At 42.2% G+C, this 16,421-nt stretch overlaps 1 protein-coding gene across 3 annotated transcripts in view; it reads left to right on the top strand.

Annotated features, from left to right (window-relative positions):
- The window catches only part of LOC137618661 (protein O-linked-mannose beta-1,2-N-acetylglucosaminyltransferase 1-like), a 370,898-nt gene extending 354,921 nt beyond the window's left edge, over positions 1-15,977 (top strand). For all 3 annotated transcript variants that reach the window (XM_068348795.1, XM_068348793.1, XM_068348794.1), the window contains exons 13-14: positions 1,021-1,155; positions 10,249-15,977. In XM_068348795.1, the coding sequence (XP_068204896.1) occupies positions 1,021-1,155; positions 10,249-10,345 (232 nt within the window). In that variant the 3' untranslated portion in view covers positions 10,346-15,977. The remainder of the gene's footprint in view (positions 1-1,020; positions 1,156-10,248) is intronic.
- Positions 15,978-16,421: the final 444 nt, after the last annotated feature.

Genomic DNA, 16,421 nt, shown 5'->3' with positions numbered 1-16,421 from the left:
GAGAATTTTTTGGGAAAACAAAACAAGAAGCATCCTGCTTTGGTCAGTGGGTTGTTGATATGCTGTCGTACAAGGGCACCAAAGATCATAAAAAGGGAAAAATAGCAGGTATGAGATTTGTTGTCAGGTTATCACTTTACCTTTTTGTCTGATGTAGCCATCTTGTTTGATGTAGCCATGTTCGTTATTGAATTATAACCTTATCCAGACTTAGTGGTAGCTTTGTTTCTCATTGGTATCTCATTAAGGACTTTATGATGTTGCAGTAGTCACTGATGATATTCACGCTGTAAGAATCATTCATAATGATTTCAAAGTATAGGGTCTTTTATTATTGGATTATTTTCTCAGATGATACACCAGGTTACTGCTAAAGGGAGGAGGTAATTGGGACCGACACAAAATTACAATATTTAGTGAATTTTCCATTGTAGGTGTCATGGGTAGATGTATTGATTTAAAGAAATATATTAAAATGGAAATGCTGTATCTTTCCCAAGGGAGACTGCAGTAAGAATTAAACCAGCTAGTGTTTGCACGACGATGTCATGACTCGGTTATTGTGGTTAACATTTTGGGTCGAGTACAAGATTCAATGAAAACCGGTTTTTGTAGCAACGACTCCAAGCGGTCTCCAATGCCACAGTTTTGCAATATGGATTGATATTGTGTCTGGATTGCATCAGAAAGAATTTACATTGAATAGTGTTTTATGGAAAAAAATATCACCAAGTTCCTTACATGGTCAGTATTTGGAAAGAAAATTAAGCAATAATTAATATTCCCTGCAAGAAAATAGTTTTAATATCCAAGATGTAATATGTTTAGAGTCTGGGAACCAAAAGAAACCGGAAAAGTTTTACATTGGTTAGTTATCCAAGTTTATGTAGCATTTTTCTTTTATGGAGGTGGATTACCAATAAGTTTCTCTAATTTATTCCATCTTATGGGCTCTTGATTGAAATGCTATGAGATTTTAGTAAAAGTAATTGTGGTGTTAATTCTATGCTCATCTTACAGGGCTTCTGTTCTCGTGGTGCCCTACAAGGAATTAGATATCTCAGGGTTTGGTGGAATGAAACTCCTTTGTAAGTGCTTTGGTCTCTTCTATGAAGAGCAGTCACCACCGAAGGGAGTTCACCGAGGAATTTTGAGGTAAGCGTTTTGTGTGCTTAATTGAAAGGAATATGCTGTTCTACTGCCACTGAGAATGAAAACTATACTATTGATTACTTTGATCATATGATTACTGGAAGGATCATTTTAAAAATGTAAAATGGTGCTCTTGTCCTATTGATATGGAATATATACAGCATAAACATTATTTTATTCTTAACAACTTGTCAGGAAAGTACAGCGTATGGTATTCTTTGTGTGACTTACAGAATGTTTCATAGACATTAGAAAATTTTTCCCAGCTGTGTTGTTTACTTCCTTTTTCTTTTCATTGATTTTGTTCTCGTTCTTTATAGGCTATCCAGCTACTTTATTTTCATGAATTTTACCCTTTAATCAAGAGCAATTTTTGGCAAGACCCAGGATAGATGTTGGAGTAGGTGGTTCTCTTCGACAATTTACGACACATGGGGTCTGTCTATATAAATGCCCATTCTTACTGAAGGCTGGTTAATCCAAACCAGCCAACCTTACCATAAACAATAAAGGTTATTGAGTGGTCTTGAGATACTTTTATAATAGATAAATGTTAAAGGACTTTGACCTCGAGCAGTCGCACATGGCATTGAGTAAGCACGGATTGGCTGTGCGCTCTAAACCATGTTTTTTGGCTCCTAGCTATGTTGGATGTTTTTTGTCAAATACTTTTCATCTGATAAGCTTTCAGCTGCTTTGGGTTTTATCTCTCCCTTTATAATGAATAATTTTGATGCAGTATTAAACATCAGAGTCTGGTTAGATTCCCTTCTAATGCTCACCCTTGTAAGTCACTTCAAATATGCAGACTGTGAGAACATATATCTTTAGTGATTCAATTAGGATGTGTTTTTTAAAGTTTTGAAATGTGATATCCATCATATCCTTTTTTATTATTTCTCTTTTAGTTTTCATTTCTCATATTGAATCTCCCTACTCTCAGGGATAGATAATGTTGGGCAACACTTCTAACCAAAGTTGTTTAAAACAGAGTTGATTTATTATGAACACATGGTATTGTCACCTCACTTAGACAATTTACAATTCGTCTCTACCCAAAGAGAAACTTCAGTAGATGAACCATTTCATTTTTTATAAGAATATTTGTAGTATTTCATTTGTATTTAATGCTGAAACAAGTTTTGTTCCAACACGAATACTTACCTCGAACTACTTTCTTAGGAGTTACCTGTAATCTCCTCTCTACCGACCAGAGTTTTGTGTAGAATACCCTAAAACCCGTTTTCTATGGAGGGCTATCTCGGGCATAAGAAAACGTGCCCCGAGGGTAGCTTTTGCGCTAGGTCGAGGTCCGCCTGGGTCGTGAGCGTCAGTAAGTTCTCTGGTCGCGGCGTGTCACCACGTCGCTCTCGTTCTCTCTCGACCCTTTGTGTGCGCCGCGTGTGTCCCACGTGTTTACCGCGTGGTAACTTGTGCTTATCCCTTGTGTTCCTGTGTGTTCACTTCCCTTCCTTGTGCTTCTCCAGTGTATTCCTTTGATTCCCTGTGTTCCTATGTCTTGTGTTTGTGCGTTATGGAGCAGATCCGCCATTGTCCTGGGCCTAGAGCTGGAAAATCGTGTGGAGCGTTCCTCTCCAAACCTGAAGTGGACCCTCACTCCCTTTCCTCTTCCTGTAGGGGCAAAGTTTGTTCGTCTTCGGATACGTGCCTCGAGTGTGTTGGTTGGAGTGATATTCAGTGGGTGCGTTACGGCACGAAGAAGAAGAAATCGTCGAAGCGTTCACCCAGGAAAGCTAGTGTTTCTTCGCCGCTACGGTCGCCCAGTGAACGGTCCGACGGGGCTTCTGTCTCGCCTTCCCCTACCCAGAGTAGGGGACGAGGTAAGTCCTTCGTGGGGAAAGAACCGAGCGTTCTTCCCCAGGAGTTTGGTGAATGTGAAGTGGGGGTTGCGGGGCCTTCTCGGGCTAGTGAGGAACCTGGTAGTGCTGTGTCAGGGAGCTCGGGAGACTCAGCCCTTGTGCTTGGGGGGCACGTTTCCTCTGATGACCCCTTGTGGTGTAGCAACGTTGTTTCTGTGTCTTCGCTCCTTTCGTGGGCCTGTGTTTCAGGTTCTTCGGCAGGCGGCGACAACCTGGGTAAGTTAGGTTCCGCAGGGAGTGATACCTTCGGATGGAAGCTTCCTAAGACACCAGGTAGGTCCCCTATGCGGATGGAAGAGGGCCTGCATTCCTGGTTCCCTAGTGTTGGGCGGCAACCCTCGTTTCCAACCCCTCTCACGGAAGTTCCTGAAGCCTTCCTGCAACCCTCTACCTCGGGTACACAACGAGTCGCGAAGTCCCCCGCGGTCCCCGCTCCCGCCCGCCGTATGGTAGGTACAGAGACGTCGGGCTCTTCGAAGGAGTCTTTCTCGTCGGGAGAAGAAGCCAGGAGGAAACATCAGCGTTGGAGGGAGCGGTCCAGGAGCAGGCGTTCCCGCTCAAGATCACGTTCCAGGTACAGCAGGAGGCGCTCCCGTTCTCCACAAAGGAAACACAGGAGGAGTAGGTCACCCGATGGCGATTGGTTTTTCGTACCCCGTAAGTCGGAGATACAGTGTTCCCCGGACCGGCGGTCCAGGGATCTCTCGCCAAGGAGACCATCCTCCAAGCGTGGTTATGACCCTCGCAGGGAGAAACGCGAGAAGGCCTCTGCAGGCAGGCGTAAGACCGCGAAGCTTCCGGTTCACCCCGCCCAGCGGGGGGAACCGGGCTTCCTTACGGGCAGCCTGGCCGAACCAGCCCAGCTGGTGCGGCCCTCAGACCTTAAGGAACGGTTCCCGCTGTCGGGTCAGCCCACAGGATCCGCGTCCTCGTCCCCCAGGGAACATGATCGGACACTAGTCCTCGCCGGTTCGGCGATGCCTGTCCTAACCCCTGCCCCTGGTGCGGAGACCTCCGCCGGGGAGGACCAGTACCTCTGCAGGGGAGTGCCTGTTGTGCCAGGACCAAGGCGCCCGGTGGGAGTGCCCGGTGACCCGGCTCCCCGGGCTCAAGCCGAGGCTTCGGGCGACGGTAGAGAGGGTTCCCTGACGGAGGACTCGGCCTATAGAAGAGTACAGTGATACCTCGGTAGTCGAACGACTCTATACTCGAACAATTCGGAGTTCGACCAAAATTTTCGAGAAATTTTTGCTGCGGTCCTCGACCAAAAATTCGGTACTCGACCAGCCGAACACGTGACGACCGCATGGGCTTTGTGATGATCGCGCCATCTCGGCCACTCTCGCTTGTTCGGGAAGCATCAGTTCTCTCGAGAGCGTCACTCAGACAACGCGCGATCAGCATTCGTTGTGATTTAGTGATTTTCAGTGCTTTTAATTGCTTTTTTAGCTTTCATAATGAGTCCCAAGAAAGTAATGAGTGTTAAGGGGAAGGAGAAGAGGAAAACAGTGCGAACAACGATCGAGTTGAAGAAGGAAATTATAGCGAAATATGAGAATGGTGTACGAGTGTCCGATTTAGCGGTAGAATACGGAATGGCGAAGTCGACCATTTCTACGTTTTTAAAGCATAAAGAAATGATTAAGAAGGCGAATGTTGCAACGGGAGTTACGGCGGTAACTAAGCAAAGGCCACAAGTGATTGAGGAGATGGAAAAGTTGCTTTTAATATTTATTAAAGAAAAACAGTTGGCCGGGGAAAGTGTTAGTGAAGCGTTCATTTGTGAAAAAGCGTTGCATATCTATGAAGAATTAGTGAAGAAAAGTCCGAGTACCAGTGAAAGTGATTCATTTACATTTAAAGCGAGCAGGGGTTGGTTTGAAAAGTTTCGTAATAGAACAGGTATTCGTAATAGAACAGGTATTCATCATTTTCGAAGAATACTGCAGAGGAGGAAGAAACAATTAACAATAGACCAGTTTTTCACAAAAGAAAAGAAAGCTGCTACATCAAAGCCTGTTTCTCCTCCAAAGAAGAGACAAAGAAGAGAAGAAACCCCTGAAATAGATCTGCCCACCCTTTCATTGGAGAGAGAAACAACTCCTGAAGGAGAACTACCCCGCCACATCATGGAAGGGGACTCTCCTTCCAAGCAGTAACCTCCCCCTTCCATCCTCTCCACATCCATCCCTGTATGCCATCGAACCGCTGCTCAAAGGTATGTTCACTACAGTACAGAAAATGGTTTAAAATTGTTTTATTTTAGTACAGTAAATGGTTTAAAATTGTTTTATAGGATTTTCTGACCAATTTCATACACATTTAGATAATTATTGTTGTTTAGGTACACGTTTTATTAATATTTTGGGCCTGTTCGAGTGCTTGGGAACGGAATAGAATATATACCATTATTTCTTATGGGGAAAAAAAATTCGGTACTCGAACAAATCGGAGGTCGAACACGGATCTCGAACGGATTATGGTCGAGTACCGAGGTATCACTGTAATTAGACTAATCAAGAGGCATCACAAGATCGAAGAACCGGCAGCTACCGACGAGGACTATTGGAGGTCCAGCCTTATCCGGTTGATGCAGGCCTCTGCCCAGCCAAAAACCTCCCTGGCTCTTCCTGTAGCCCGGGATCTCGTCCTGGGACAGGAGCACGTGGATAGAGTGGTGGCAGGTAATGCCGAAGCCCCCAAGACTCAGAGCTCTTCTAAGTTGCTCCAGGGACTCAAAACGCAGGGCAAGGTCTATGTACCAGAAGGACAACGGCCGGGAGCCTGCAAAGTAGAACCTTCTCTCAACATTCATGGGCAGGGCGCCTCGGAGGACAGAGCCTCTTCAGCCCCAGTCTGTTTTTCTCCATCAGAGGCTGCGATGATGGAGGAAATGTCTAGGGACCTGGTACACGTCTCCTCTTGGCTAGACTGGTGGGCTTCCACTTTAGTAGGGGTGCAAGCTACTTTTGACCCTACAGACCCGGAACAGCAAAGCCTCCTGAGGGAACTTATCACCTCCGGGGGCAAGACTCTTAAGTTCCTGACTTACCAGTCCCTCGCCCTGACAGCGAATTGGGTGCTTCGCAAGAGAGACACCATCCTGACGAAGGTGTCCCGAATGGTCCCAGACAGAGAGGCGCGGGCCATGAGGAGCCTTCCTTTGTGGGGTGACTCCTTGTTCCCCTTAAAGGACTTGGAAGCGATCATGGAGAAAGTGTCTAAAAGGAAAGAATTAAACACGCCCAGGCCTACGCCGGTAAGGAGACCGCCCTACAAGAGGTCAGTCTCAGACAGTGCCTCGACGTCTCAGGCCTCTCCTAGCATGACGAAGCGAGAAGCTCCTTCTTCCTCCTGGGCCTCAGCGCCTCAGTCCCCCCGTAGAGGACCCCCAGCAGCTTCAGCCTCCTTTAGGACAGGTTATTCTGCCTCCAGGAGAGGCCGTTCAGGCCGCTCCTCCAGGAGGAGATAGAGTGGGAGGCCCCCTATCCCTGCCCAAGCCTCAGGTTGGGGGATGCCTCAGACTATATTGGCAAGCATGGAAAGCTCACGGAGCAGAGCCCTGGACAGTGTCCGTACTGAAGGAGGGCTACAGGTTACCGTTCTTAGCAGAACCCCCCCTCTAATTCCGGCCATCCGGTCGGAGTGGCTGGTACCCAAGGATCCGTTGAAGAGGGCCGCCCTTCAAGAGGAGGTGTCCTCCATGTTAGAGAAGGGTGCCATGGAAGAGATCCTACACCCAGGTCCAGGTTTCTACAGTCGTCTGTTCCTGGTGGAAAAAGCGACGGGGGTGGAGGCCGGTTATAGATCTGTCGGCTCTCAACAAATTCATAAGAAAGACAGACTTCAAAATGGACACTCCGAAGTCAGTCCTGCTGTCCTTGAGGGAGAAAGATTACATGATGACCATAGACCTCAAGGACACTTACTTCCAAATTCCGGTCCACCCCTCGAGTCGGAAGTTTCTCCGGGTGAAATGGGGTACCCAGATCCTGCAATTCAAGACCCTTTGCTTCGGATTATCAACAGCGCCCCAGGTATTCACGAGAGTTTTCGCGACAGTTTCAGTGTGGGCTCACGAACGAGGCATTCGCCTCATCCAGTACCTGGACGACTGGTTGCTTCTTTCCTCCTCGAAGGACCTCTTGAAGGAGCAAGGAATAAAACTTCTCCAGTTTTGCAAGGATATGGGTATCGTGATCAACACGGAAAAATTGAACCTATCCCCCTCCACCAGAATGACCTATTTGGGGATGACACTAGATACCCTTCTGGGAAAAGCATTTTCTTCGGAAGACAGAATTAGCAATCTGATGGAGATCCTTCTTCCGTTCCTATCGGGGCAACCCAGGAGAGCGAAGGACTGGCAAAGACTAATAGGGCATCTGGTGTCGTTGGAAAAACTGGTTCCCCAGGGGAGAATCAGGCTCAGAGCCATCCAATGGAACCTGAAGAACCTCTGGTGCCAACTGGACTCGCAACAAGAACTAATCCCAGTCCTACCAAACACAATGCCCTCCCTGGAATGGTGGCATTGCCGATCGAACTCGCTCAAGGGGATGCCCTTCGCGAACGACCCTCCCGAGTTACTTCTGTTCACAGACGCCTCCAACCAGGGATGGGGAGCCCATCTCCTCGACGAGACAGCGAGAGGGACCTGGATGGATGGGGAAAAGAACCTACACATCAATGTCCTAGAGTTGAAGGCAGTCCAGAAAGCTTGCCTACACTTCGTAGATCTACTAAGGGGAAACACTGTGGCATTGATGTGCGACAACGCCACAGTGGTAGCGTACATAAAGAAACAAGGAGGTTTGAAATCAAGGGAATTGTGCGATCTCGCCCTAGAGATTCTAGATTGGGCAGAAACGAACCAGGTTGTGTTATTAGCAAGGTTCATTCCCGGGAAAAAGAATGTGCTGGCCGACGATCTCAGCAAGGTGGGTCAAATAGTAGGGACAGAATGGTCCCTCCTTCCAGAAGTAGCCAAGCTCATCATCCAACGTTGGGGTTCCCCGGTGATGGACCTCTTTGCAACCAAACTGTGAACGCGCAACTTCCCGTGTATTGTTCTCCTGTCCCAGACCCGAAGGCAGCCTTGGAGGATGCCTTTCAGCACAGGTGGGACAACCTAGACGTGTACGCTTTTCCCCCCTTCACGTTGATAAGGCAAGTACTCAACAGAGTAAGGACTGCCCGAAACTTAAGGATGACTTTAGTAGCGCCCTGGTGGCCGGAGAGAGAGTGGTTCGCAGACCTAAAAGACCTGGTGAGTCAACCTCCGTGGCCACTCCCCGACAGGTCAGATCTTCTAAAACAACCGCATTTTCTCAGATTTCACGACAACCCACAGTCTCTACGTCTTCACGCTTGGAGACTATCGAGCGACTCCTGAAGAAGGAGGGGTATTCATCAGCTACTGGTAAGAGGATGTCGCTATACCTGAGAAGGTCGTCGGCAGCGGTCTACCAAGCTAAGTGGGCCTCCTTCACGAAGTGGTGCGCTTCGAGGCACATTAAACCCCTCAAAGCCTCGGTCCCAGACATAGCGGATTTTCTGGTATATCTCAGGGACAAAATAGGAATGTCAATCCCAGCCATAAAAGGAGTACGGGCCGCCTTGGGTCAAGTCTTTCTCCTGAAGGGCATTGACCTGGGTTCCTCTAGGCACATCTCGATGCTTGTCAGGAGCTTCGAGCAGTCCTGCCCCCCACAAGCAGTTAGGGTACCTCAGTGGGACTTAGCTAGGGTCCTGAAGATGTTAAGTGCCCCCCCCCTTCGAACCAATGAAAGATATCGTAGACATGGATCTCACTCTCAAGACAGTCTTTTTGCTAGCCTTGGCGTCTGCTAAAAGAGTAGGGGAGATCCATGGGCTGTCTTATGACGTCTCTCATTCGAGGGGGTGGAAGGAAATATCTTTAAAGTTCGTTCCTTCTTTTGTGGCGAAGACCCAGAATCCAGCTGTCTGGGATCCTAAATTCGAAGGTTTCTCTCTGCCAGCCATCCCTAGGACGGGGAATGCTGAGGATTTGAAATTATGCCCGGTCCGTGCCATTAGAAAATACCTTGAAAGGACGGCTCATCTCCGGCCAGGCATCAAGAGCCTTTTCGTCTCCACGGGTGTTACTAAGAAACAGGTATCCAAGAACACCATTTCCTTCTGGTTGAGACAAGTTATTGCCAGGGCCTACAGGGAAGAAGCTCTGGCCTTACCAGGCGTCCCCAAACCCCATGACATCAGGGGTCTGAGTACGTCCTTAGCCTTTGAGAAAAACATGGCAGTGGGTCAGATCCTTTGGGCAGGTACCTGGTCTAACCAGTCAACCTTTACTGCCCATTACCTCAAGGACTACTCGAGAAAGTCCTTAGACGGGTTCTCCATTGGAACAGTCATCTCCACTCTTCAAGTGATTTAACGGTAAAAGCCCCAGGCTCAATCGTGGATAGCAAACCGGGAGACACAGGTTCGTTCCCTTCACCCTATTCCCCGTTTTTCCCTCTCCTTATCGGAGATAACCCTCTTGTAACCATTGGATAACACGTTCTCCGCAACTACGTTACTGGATTCAACATCAGAAGAAGTTTTTCAAAGGGTGAGTACTTAGACACTAACGTGAGCTCTTTGTGTAGTTACCCTATCGTCCGTTTTCCTAGTATGTTTCATTTATACCTAGGCCTCTTGGCTTCCGCTTACTGGGTCTGAAGGTCAAAAAGGCACTCCTGCCTCCTAAAGTGTCAGTCTCCTAAGAAAGTAGTTCGAGGTAAGTATTCGTGTTGGAACAAATAAAAAATTTTAAGTAATTTTTATTTTTCCTAACATACTTACCGAGAACTACTTTGGGGTAATGGCCCTCCCTTCCTTCCCCGAGTGCTTCTCTGCCCTTGCGAGTATTGTGCAACATCCGAAGAACTTACTGACGCTCACGACCCAGGCGGACCTCGACCTAGCGCAAAAGCTACCCTCGGGGCACGTTCTCTTACGCCCGAGATAGCCCTCCATAGAAAACGGGTTTTAGGGTATTCTACACAAAACTCTGGTCGGTAGAGAGGAGATTACAGGTAACTCCTAAGAAAGTAGTTCTCGGTAAGTATGTTAGGAAAAATAAAAATTACTTAAAATTTTTTATATTTTTCATCTCTTATACTGTAAACTTGATAAAAAGCAAAAAATAAGCTTTCATTCTTTATTGACTTATTATTCAACTTTTTTACAGGTTCAGTATGAACGGCAAGGAAATTTTATTCCTAAGCAATAGGAGTCGTCATTTTGTCATTCCTCCCTTCAATGCAACGGAACTGGCGCTACCATAAGCTGAAGTTTAGAGAATTTTCCAAGATTGTTATGTACATATTTAAATATTGGTGGTATCGTATTTGCATCTACTTTATTATTATGGTATAGAGATTATCATCGCAAAACATTCATTCTGTCTCATTATGTGGTCAGCCAATCTAGTCTTCCTTCTTTATAGATATTAATCTTTGGCTTCTGGATTGCAGTTATCGATATCAGTTGCACACATGGAAATATATGTAGATTCTCTCTACACCTTATTGTTAACTTATCCGTATTCCTTTTGCCTTACAGAGGCATATCCCATTTATTTCTGTGAACCTCCCCTGATATCATATTGCTTCGTCTCTAAAACTTTGTTCTATGGATGTTAACCCCCAAAATTTGTTAAAATTGTTCCCATTATTTCTTTTCAAAAGATACCTGCTCCAAGTGAAGTAATGAGACAATTTTTCTGTTAATGGTAAATAGCACACTAAGAGTTTCCCATTCTTTAGTTTCTCCATTGCAGATTGTAGTAATTGGTTATTGCATTTTAAGGTAGGTTTCTACTCTATTGGTTAACATTTATGCTTGGGGCTTTTAAATAACTCTTTTGAAGACTAAGCTATATCATAGTTCCTATCACGAAATATGTTTCGAGTTAAGTGTTTATGAAACCAGAGAGAATGCACTGCTCAGCTTTAAAGCTTCTGATTTAGAAACAAAATGACTGCAGTTCGCTTCTCATAACAGCCAAGGAAAGTAGTCCCTCACGAAGTGCGGTTGCATAGGCATATCTAGCCCTCATGCCCTTTGGCCATAAGCCTTAACGTATTTCCATCACTAAAGTGCCAGTTGTAAACAAAATCAGTGTTAGGACTTGGTGGACTAGAAAACATACGATAAAACTAACTTATTACATTTTTAAGGTAGATTCTCATGCAGCTTTTCTATCAAAGTATTCAGAGACAGCTGTGTCTATAATATTCCTCTCAATTCCTTGATTTTTTTGTGAATAAGAGTCATGAAGTTGTTACAATTTTTACTAAGAATACCACTTAGTTTAAAGTTTCATTAAATCTGTTTGATTGAAAATTTTACTTTAGTTTAGTTTCAAAGTCTGAAGACAAAGTGCATTGACTTGTTAAGACTAACCATTACCTAACCTTCTTATAGAATATAATGCCATGTATTGAGCCCATCATTACAACTAATAAACAAAATCTTCATGTACGGTTTAAAACTTAATGAGGTCAGGGCTGTTTGCAGTTAGAAATAGTGGAGGGAGTGTTTTTTGCAATACTTTTGTTTGCAGTTAATTCCAGTATTTCAGAAGGCTTTATTTAAGCAAAGAAGGCTAGACTGGTATATACAGTAGAAGGAATGATGGCACTACTACCACTCCTAAAACTTTGTCTTTATTATAGCCTAATTAGACTGGTTTTTGTTATACAGTTTTGGTAATTTAATGCCTTTTTGAGTTGCTCAGAAATTAATTTAGTTCTAGATTGAGAGTAATTTTTTAGTTTTAATTATACCATTCATTAAGAGTTCTACACGGTTTATCCCGGGTTCAGGATCCTCTCGTAGCACCTTGAATTCATTATATACTTGTGCCCCTTTAAAGTGTAATTATCACTCATGCATTTCTAGTTACTCTTTAAAGACTTAGATTTTGCAAGGCTGGAGACCGAGCTGGTAACCTGGATCCTTATTTCTCTACTCTCATAAAAGTAGGTACCTCTAAACCTCTGCATATCCCTTATGTGCCAAAATGTTAATCTTAATATTTTATTCCTCCGTTTGTAAAATAAATGTTCTTTACACAGCTATTATTGTTTTGTTGTTAATGTGACGCCTCGTATGATTCCCTTGGACTAAGGGTTTTTCTTTTTGTATAAATATTCACTAAAACAGTTTGTATCTTGTTTGAGTGGCTGGGTGTCATTCTCTCACTAGTTTAACCAGAGTTGGTAAGGCAGCCCTTGACAGTGTCTTGAGACATGTGTCATCACTTGACCACATTTGAAACCTAAGGAGTACAAGGTCATCTTCCCATTTCCAGATAGATGAGGTAATGCTTATGTGGATAGGATGTATCAGCCTTTGTGGGTCTTGTAATAGATACAATGGAAAGATATTTGACTCAATGATGAGAACTCCCTTAGGCATAATTATTACGCTATTTCTGTCATGTAGGTGGAAAGGTAGTCTAATTGGTAAAGCAGGTCCTTACTGGGTTGCCCAAACTTAAGCAAGTCTGTGGCTCTAGAGTTATTTTTAACCCTATGTGTTATGGGATGTAATAATTGTTTTTTTTATGATCCTTTACTGCATTCTCTGTGTGATTTGTTAGGGAAGCAAACAGTCTTTAGTGTGTGAGCTCTGTGAAGTTGGTGTCATGCTCAAATTACTATTATAATCATTATTATTATTATTATTATCATTATTATTATTATTATTATTATTATTATTATTACTATTACTTGCTAACAAACAAAATCTTCAGCTAAGAAGAACAAGTTTAGTACTCCAAAGCTGTTGGACACTACATTATAAGAATGTCTTGAAGTTTAGCAATGGAAGGGGTCACCTGTATATATTCCTGTTTGCTCCTTCACCAAGTTTTCTCATCATGTTTGCAACTTCACCTTCAATGTGGAAAAAAACTTTTCAATTAGATTAGCAAAGTTAAACAACGAGGAGGCTTGTCACTACTCGGTTGGATGACCACCCAGGAACACTATATATTCTTGAAAAATCAATGATAGGTGTGTTTATTTATCATGTTTTTAATCCCTTAGCATAAAAATTAGATACCTTTAGCTACAGGAAAATCTAGAATTATATATATTTCCGGCTTCCTATTTTTACCATGATCTAGCAGTTGTGCAACAAAGTTCAGACTTCCTTGAAGCACAATGTCTCATCATAGCTCTGTTCAGGGCACAAGAAAAATGATCAACAGAACTAGATCAGCAGCTCTCAAGTGCCAGAAAAGGTTGTTACACTAATCAATCGGCTCAGCTAGACCATTTCAAAGGTGGTTCACCCAGACACATCCACTTTACACTTAATCTCCTGAGGGCTCTCAATAACATTCTCAAATCGAAGGTCTTCGCAACACTCGAGATTTTCCTCTGTAAGTTTAAAAGACACTTGACCATATTACATATAAAAACAACAGCTGGCTCATTTTTAAGTTTCAGTTCAAGAATTTATCAATAACTATAAGTACCTAGGTTTATATTGTTAAAGCTTTTAAAGTTAGTTTTTATGAATAGAATTTAGATTTAAAGAGCTCTTTTTTAAAAGAATTTTCAATCTCAGCCTTTATATGGGATGTATTAATGCTTAATCAGGTACTCGAGAATCTGGTATTATATATTTACTTTCAGATATGATAACGGATACATTTATCCCTGTCAGGATTGGTTGTCTGTGGTCAGGTCTAATTATCGGGTTGGGAATATGGTTCAGTTTTGAATTTTTGGGAAACTTTCACTAATAGATTCAAAAGATAAATGCATTGTAATCTGCAAGCACTGTCTTTTAAGGTGGACTTTGGAAGCTTAAGTTGATTGTGTCTTTTTGGCCTTAATTCAGAGCTAAATTGTTTTAAGACTTAGAGTTGGTTACAATTTATTTTTTTCACACTTCTAAAGGGGGGGGGGCATTAGAATTGGTTGTACATATTTGTTCTGAGAATTGGGGTCCTTGTCCGTTAAGAGACATTCAGTATATTTTTAAGTAACTATGGATATTATAGGTTGAACTTCTAATTGACTACATGAGCTTAGAATGCCCATTCATCCTGTTTTGAAGGGGAAGTGTCATTTCTTGTTGAATGATTGTGCTCATGAACTCACCAAGTTTGGATCCAAATCTTAACCTTGAATATTATGGTTCTAGACATTGGGAGTTATGCAACATATCTTGATTTCTGTGTATAGATATTATCTTGAGTTATCCTGACTTTCTTATAGAAATTATTGGCCTCTAGGTTCTATAGTGGCTGGTGCTGTGGCCAATTTTTATTTTAATGAAATTTAGTTATTTCTTTTTTTATATTTAAAATATCGGAAAAACAATTTGGAGCCTCATTAGCAAAAGTTTTAGATGATTTGCATTTAACTTTAGGTCTATTGTGTCTAGAATTCTAATTAGGTTATACATTTCAATTTTTCTTGACCTATCTATTTCTCATGACTGGTGTCGCACCTCCAATAGAGTTTGAGAGTCGGCAATATGAACATCAGGGGAGGTTCATAGAAAAACAGAATTTTAATTTTTTTTTTTTTCATTTCTATACACTACTCACCTTATTCATATACATACCTATCTGCCTATTCACTGACTTGTGATGTCAAGAAATAGGGAATACGACTTCGATACTGAAGAATGGGAAACTCTTAGTGTGCTACTTACCATTAACCACTAGATTGTTGAATTACTTTACTGCATCATGTATCTTTTGAAAGGAAAGAAAATGGGAAAATATTCTAGAGAAGAAGCAATTTGAACATCAGGCGAGTATAGAAATAATTTTTTTTTTTATTAAGATTCTGAGTTGTAATGCTATATATTATATAAAGACTATAATGTGTTAAATACCCTTGGTGTTTTCTAATAATTCAGTGGACATGCATCAAGATATGTTAACCTAGCATTGATGGGATACATATAGTCATAAAACCTGAAGTGGGAGGATTAGAAGGTTTATTCCTAAAATATTTCATGTGTCACTTGCTTTGGCTAAGACAATCTGACAAGCATTTTATTTCATGAATTTCTTTTTATAACAATTTTGAAAGTTATGATTATTGTAAATCAAATTAAAAACACTTAATTCTTTGTGCATTTGGGGTGTCTAGTATATTAAAGGGACTGATTACTGATATAGTAATGGTTTATGAATATTCCCATAAATATATTTATTGTTTTTTAAATCTTTTCATGGTGTCACTTTGAAGATGAATAGTGTACCTGAACCTTATTGAAGTTCATCAAAATTTTGAAACAAATGTTATATGACAACAACAATAAGTTTATAAAGTATAAAAACTTTTGAGTCATTGAAATTAAATTGGTTTGGAATAGGAAGAAGTATAAATTGGATTTTTCATATATAATGCTTAAAGACCATGAACAATGATTAACCATTTTGAGGATTAAAAGCTTCATCTTTTTCATAATCAGTTTTGCTTGTAGTAAATGTTTCATGTTTGAGATTCTTACTGAGACAAAGATTGTCTTCCTACTAGCCTGGGTTGTTTTAGATAGATCGCCCGTACGATGTAATGCCATTAGATCATTAAACAAATTAATGGAGATATTTCGATTAGTTACATTTATATTTCATTGAATGCCAAAAGAAAATTTATGTAATCACAAACTGACCAATATTTTTATTTTAGATTTTAGTTAACTATTACTCATTTATTTAAAGTAAAAATCTCAGTATTATCATCTTTTTATAATTTTTGTAATATAATGTAAGAATTTTTTGTAATATAATGTAAGAATTTCCAACTACATTTTGTAATACTGTATGTGATATAGTGTAGAACACAGAAAAAACATGTAAGTGATGATATTTACATGGCTGATTGAAAAAGGGATTTTGACGAAGGAAAAATCTATTTCTGGGCGAGAGACCTGTGCCACCCAGTGAAATGCTCCTATAGCACCATTTCTAAGGAATACAACTGCTAAAATATTACCAGAGAAAAAAAATGTATAGGAATGCTAGGTTGAACCAGCTCGCTCACCTATAGGTGTCGGTATAATCTAGGGTGAAACAGACCAGAGGTCTCGTACCATTTAGATATCTCCTCTTCAAAATCCCTCAATAGTGAGGTGCAGTTCAACCTCCCCTGCCGCGCAGACTAGTACTACTAACTCTACCCACGCTTGCCCAGCACTCCTTATAGCACCCCTAAGTTTGGGGTCTGATCAGGGGGGGACAACTAGGGTGGGTTCACTGGGCGGCACAGGTCTCTCGCCCAGAAATAGATTTTTCCTTCGTCAAAATGCCTTTTCTGGGCTCAACCTGTGCCGGCCAGTGAAATAGTACCAGAGAAACGAATCCAAACTTCAGTAAATATAAGG

Source organism: Palaemon carinicauda, chromosome 25 (assembly GCF_036898095.1).
Source record: "Palaemon carinicauda isolate YSFRI2023 chromosome 25, ASM3689809v2, whole genome shotgun sequence".
NCBI lineage: Eukaryota > Metazoa > Arthropoda > Malacostraca > Decapoda > Palaemonidae > Palaemon > Palaemon carinicauda.
Note: the sequence above shows the minus strand (reverse complement) of the source record. Positions and strands in the feature narration are given on the sequence as shown.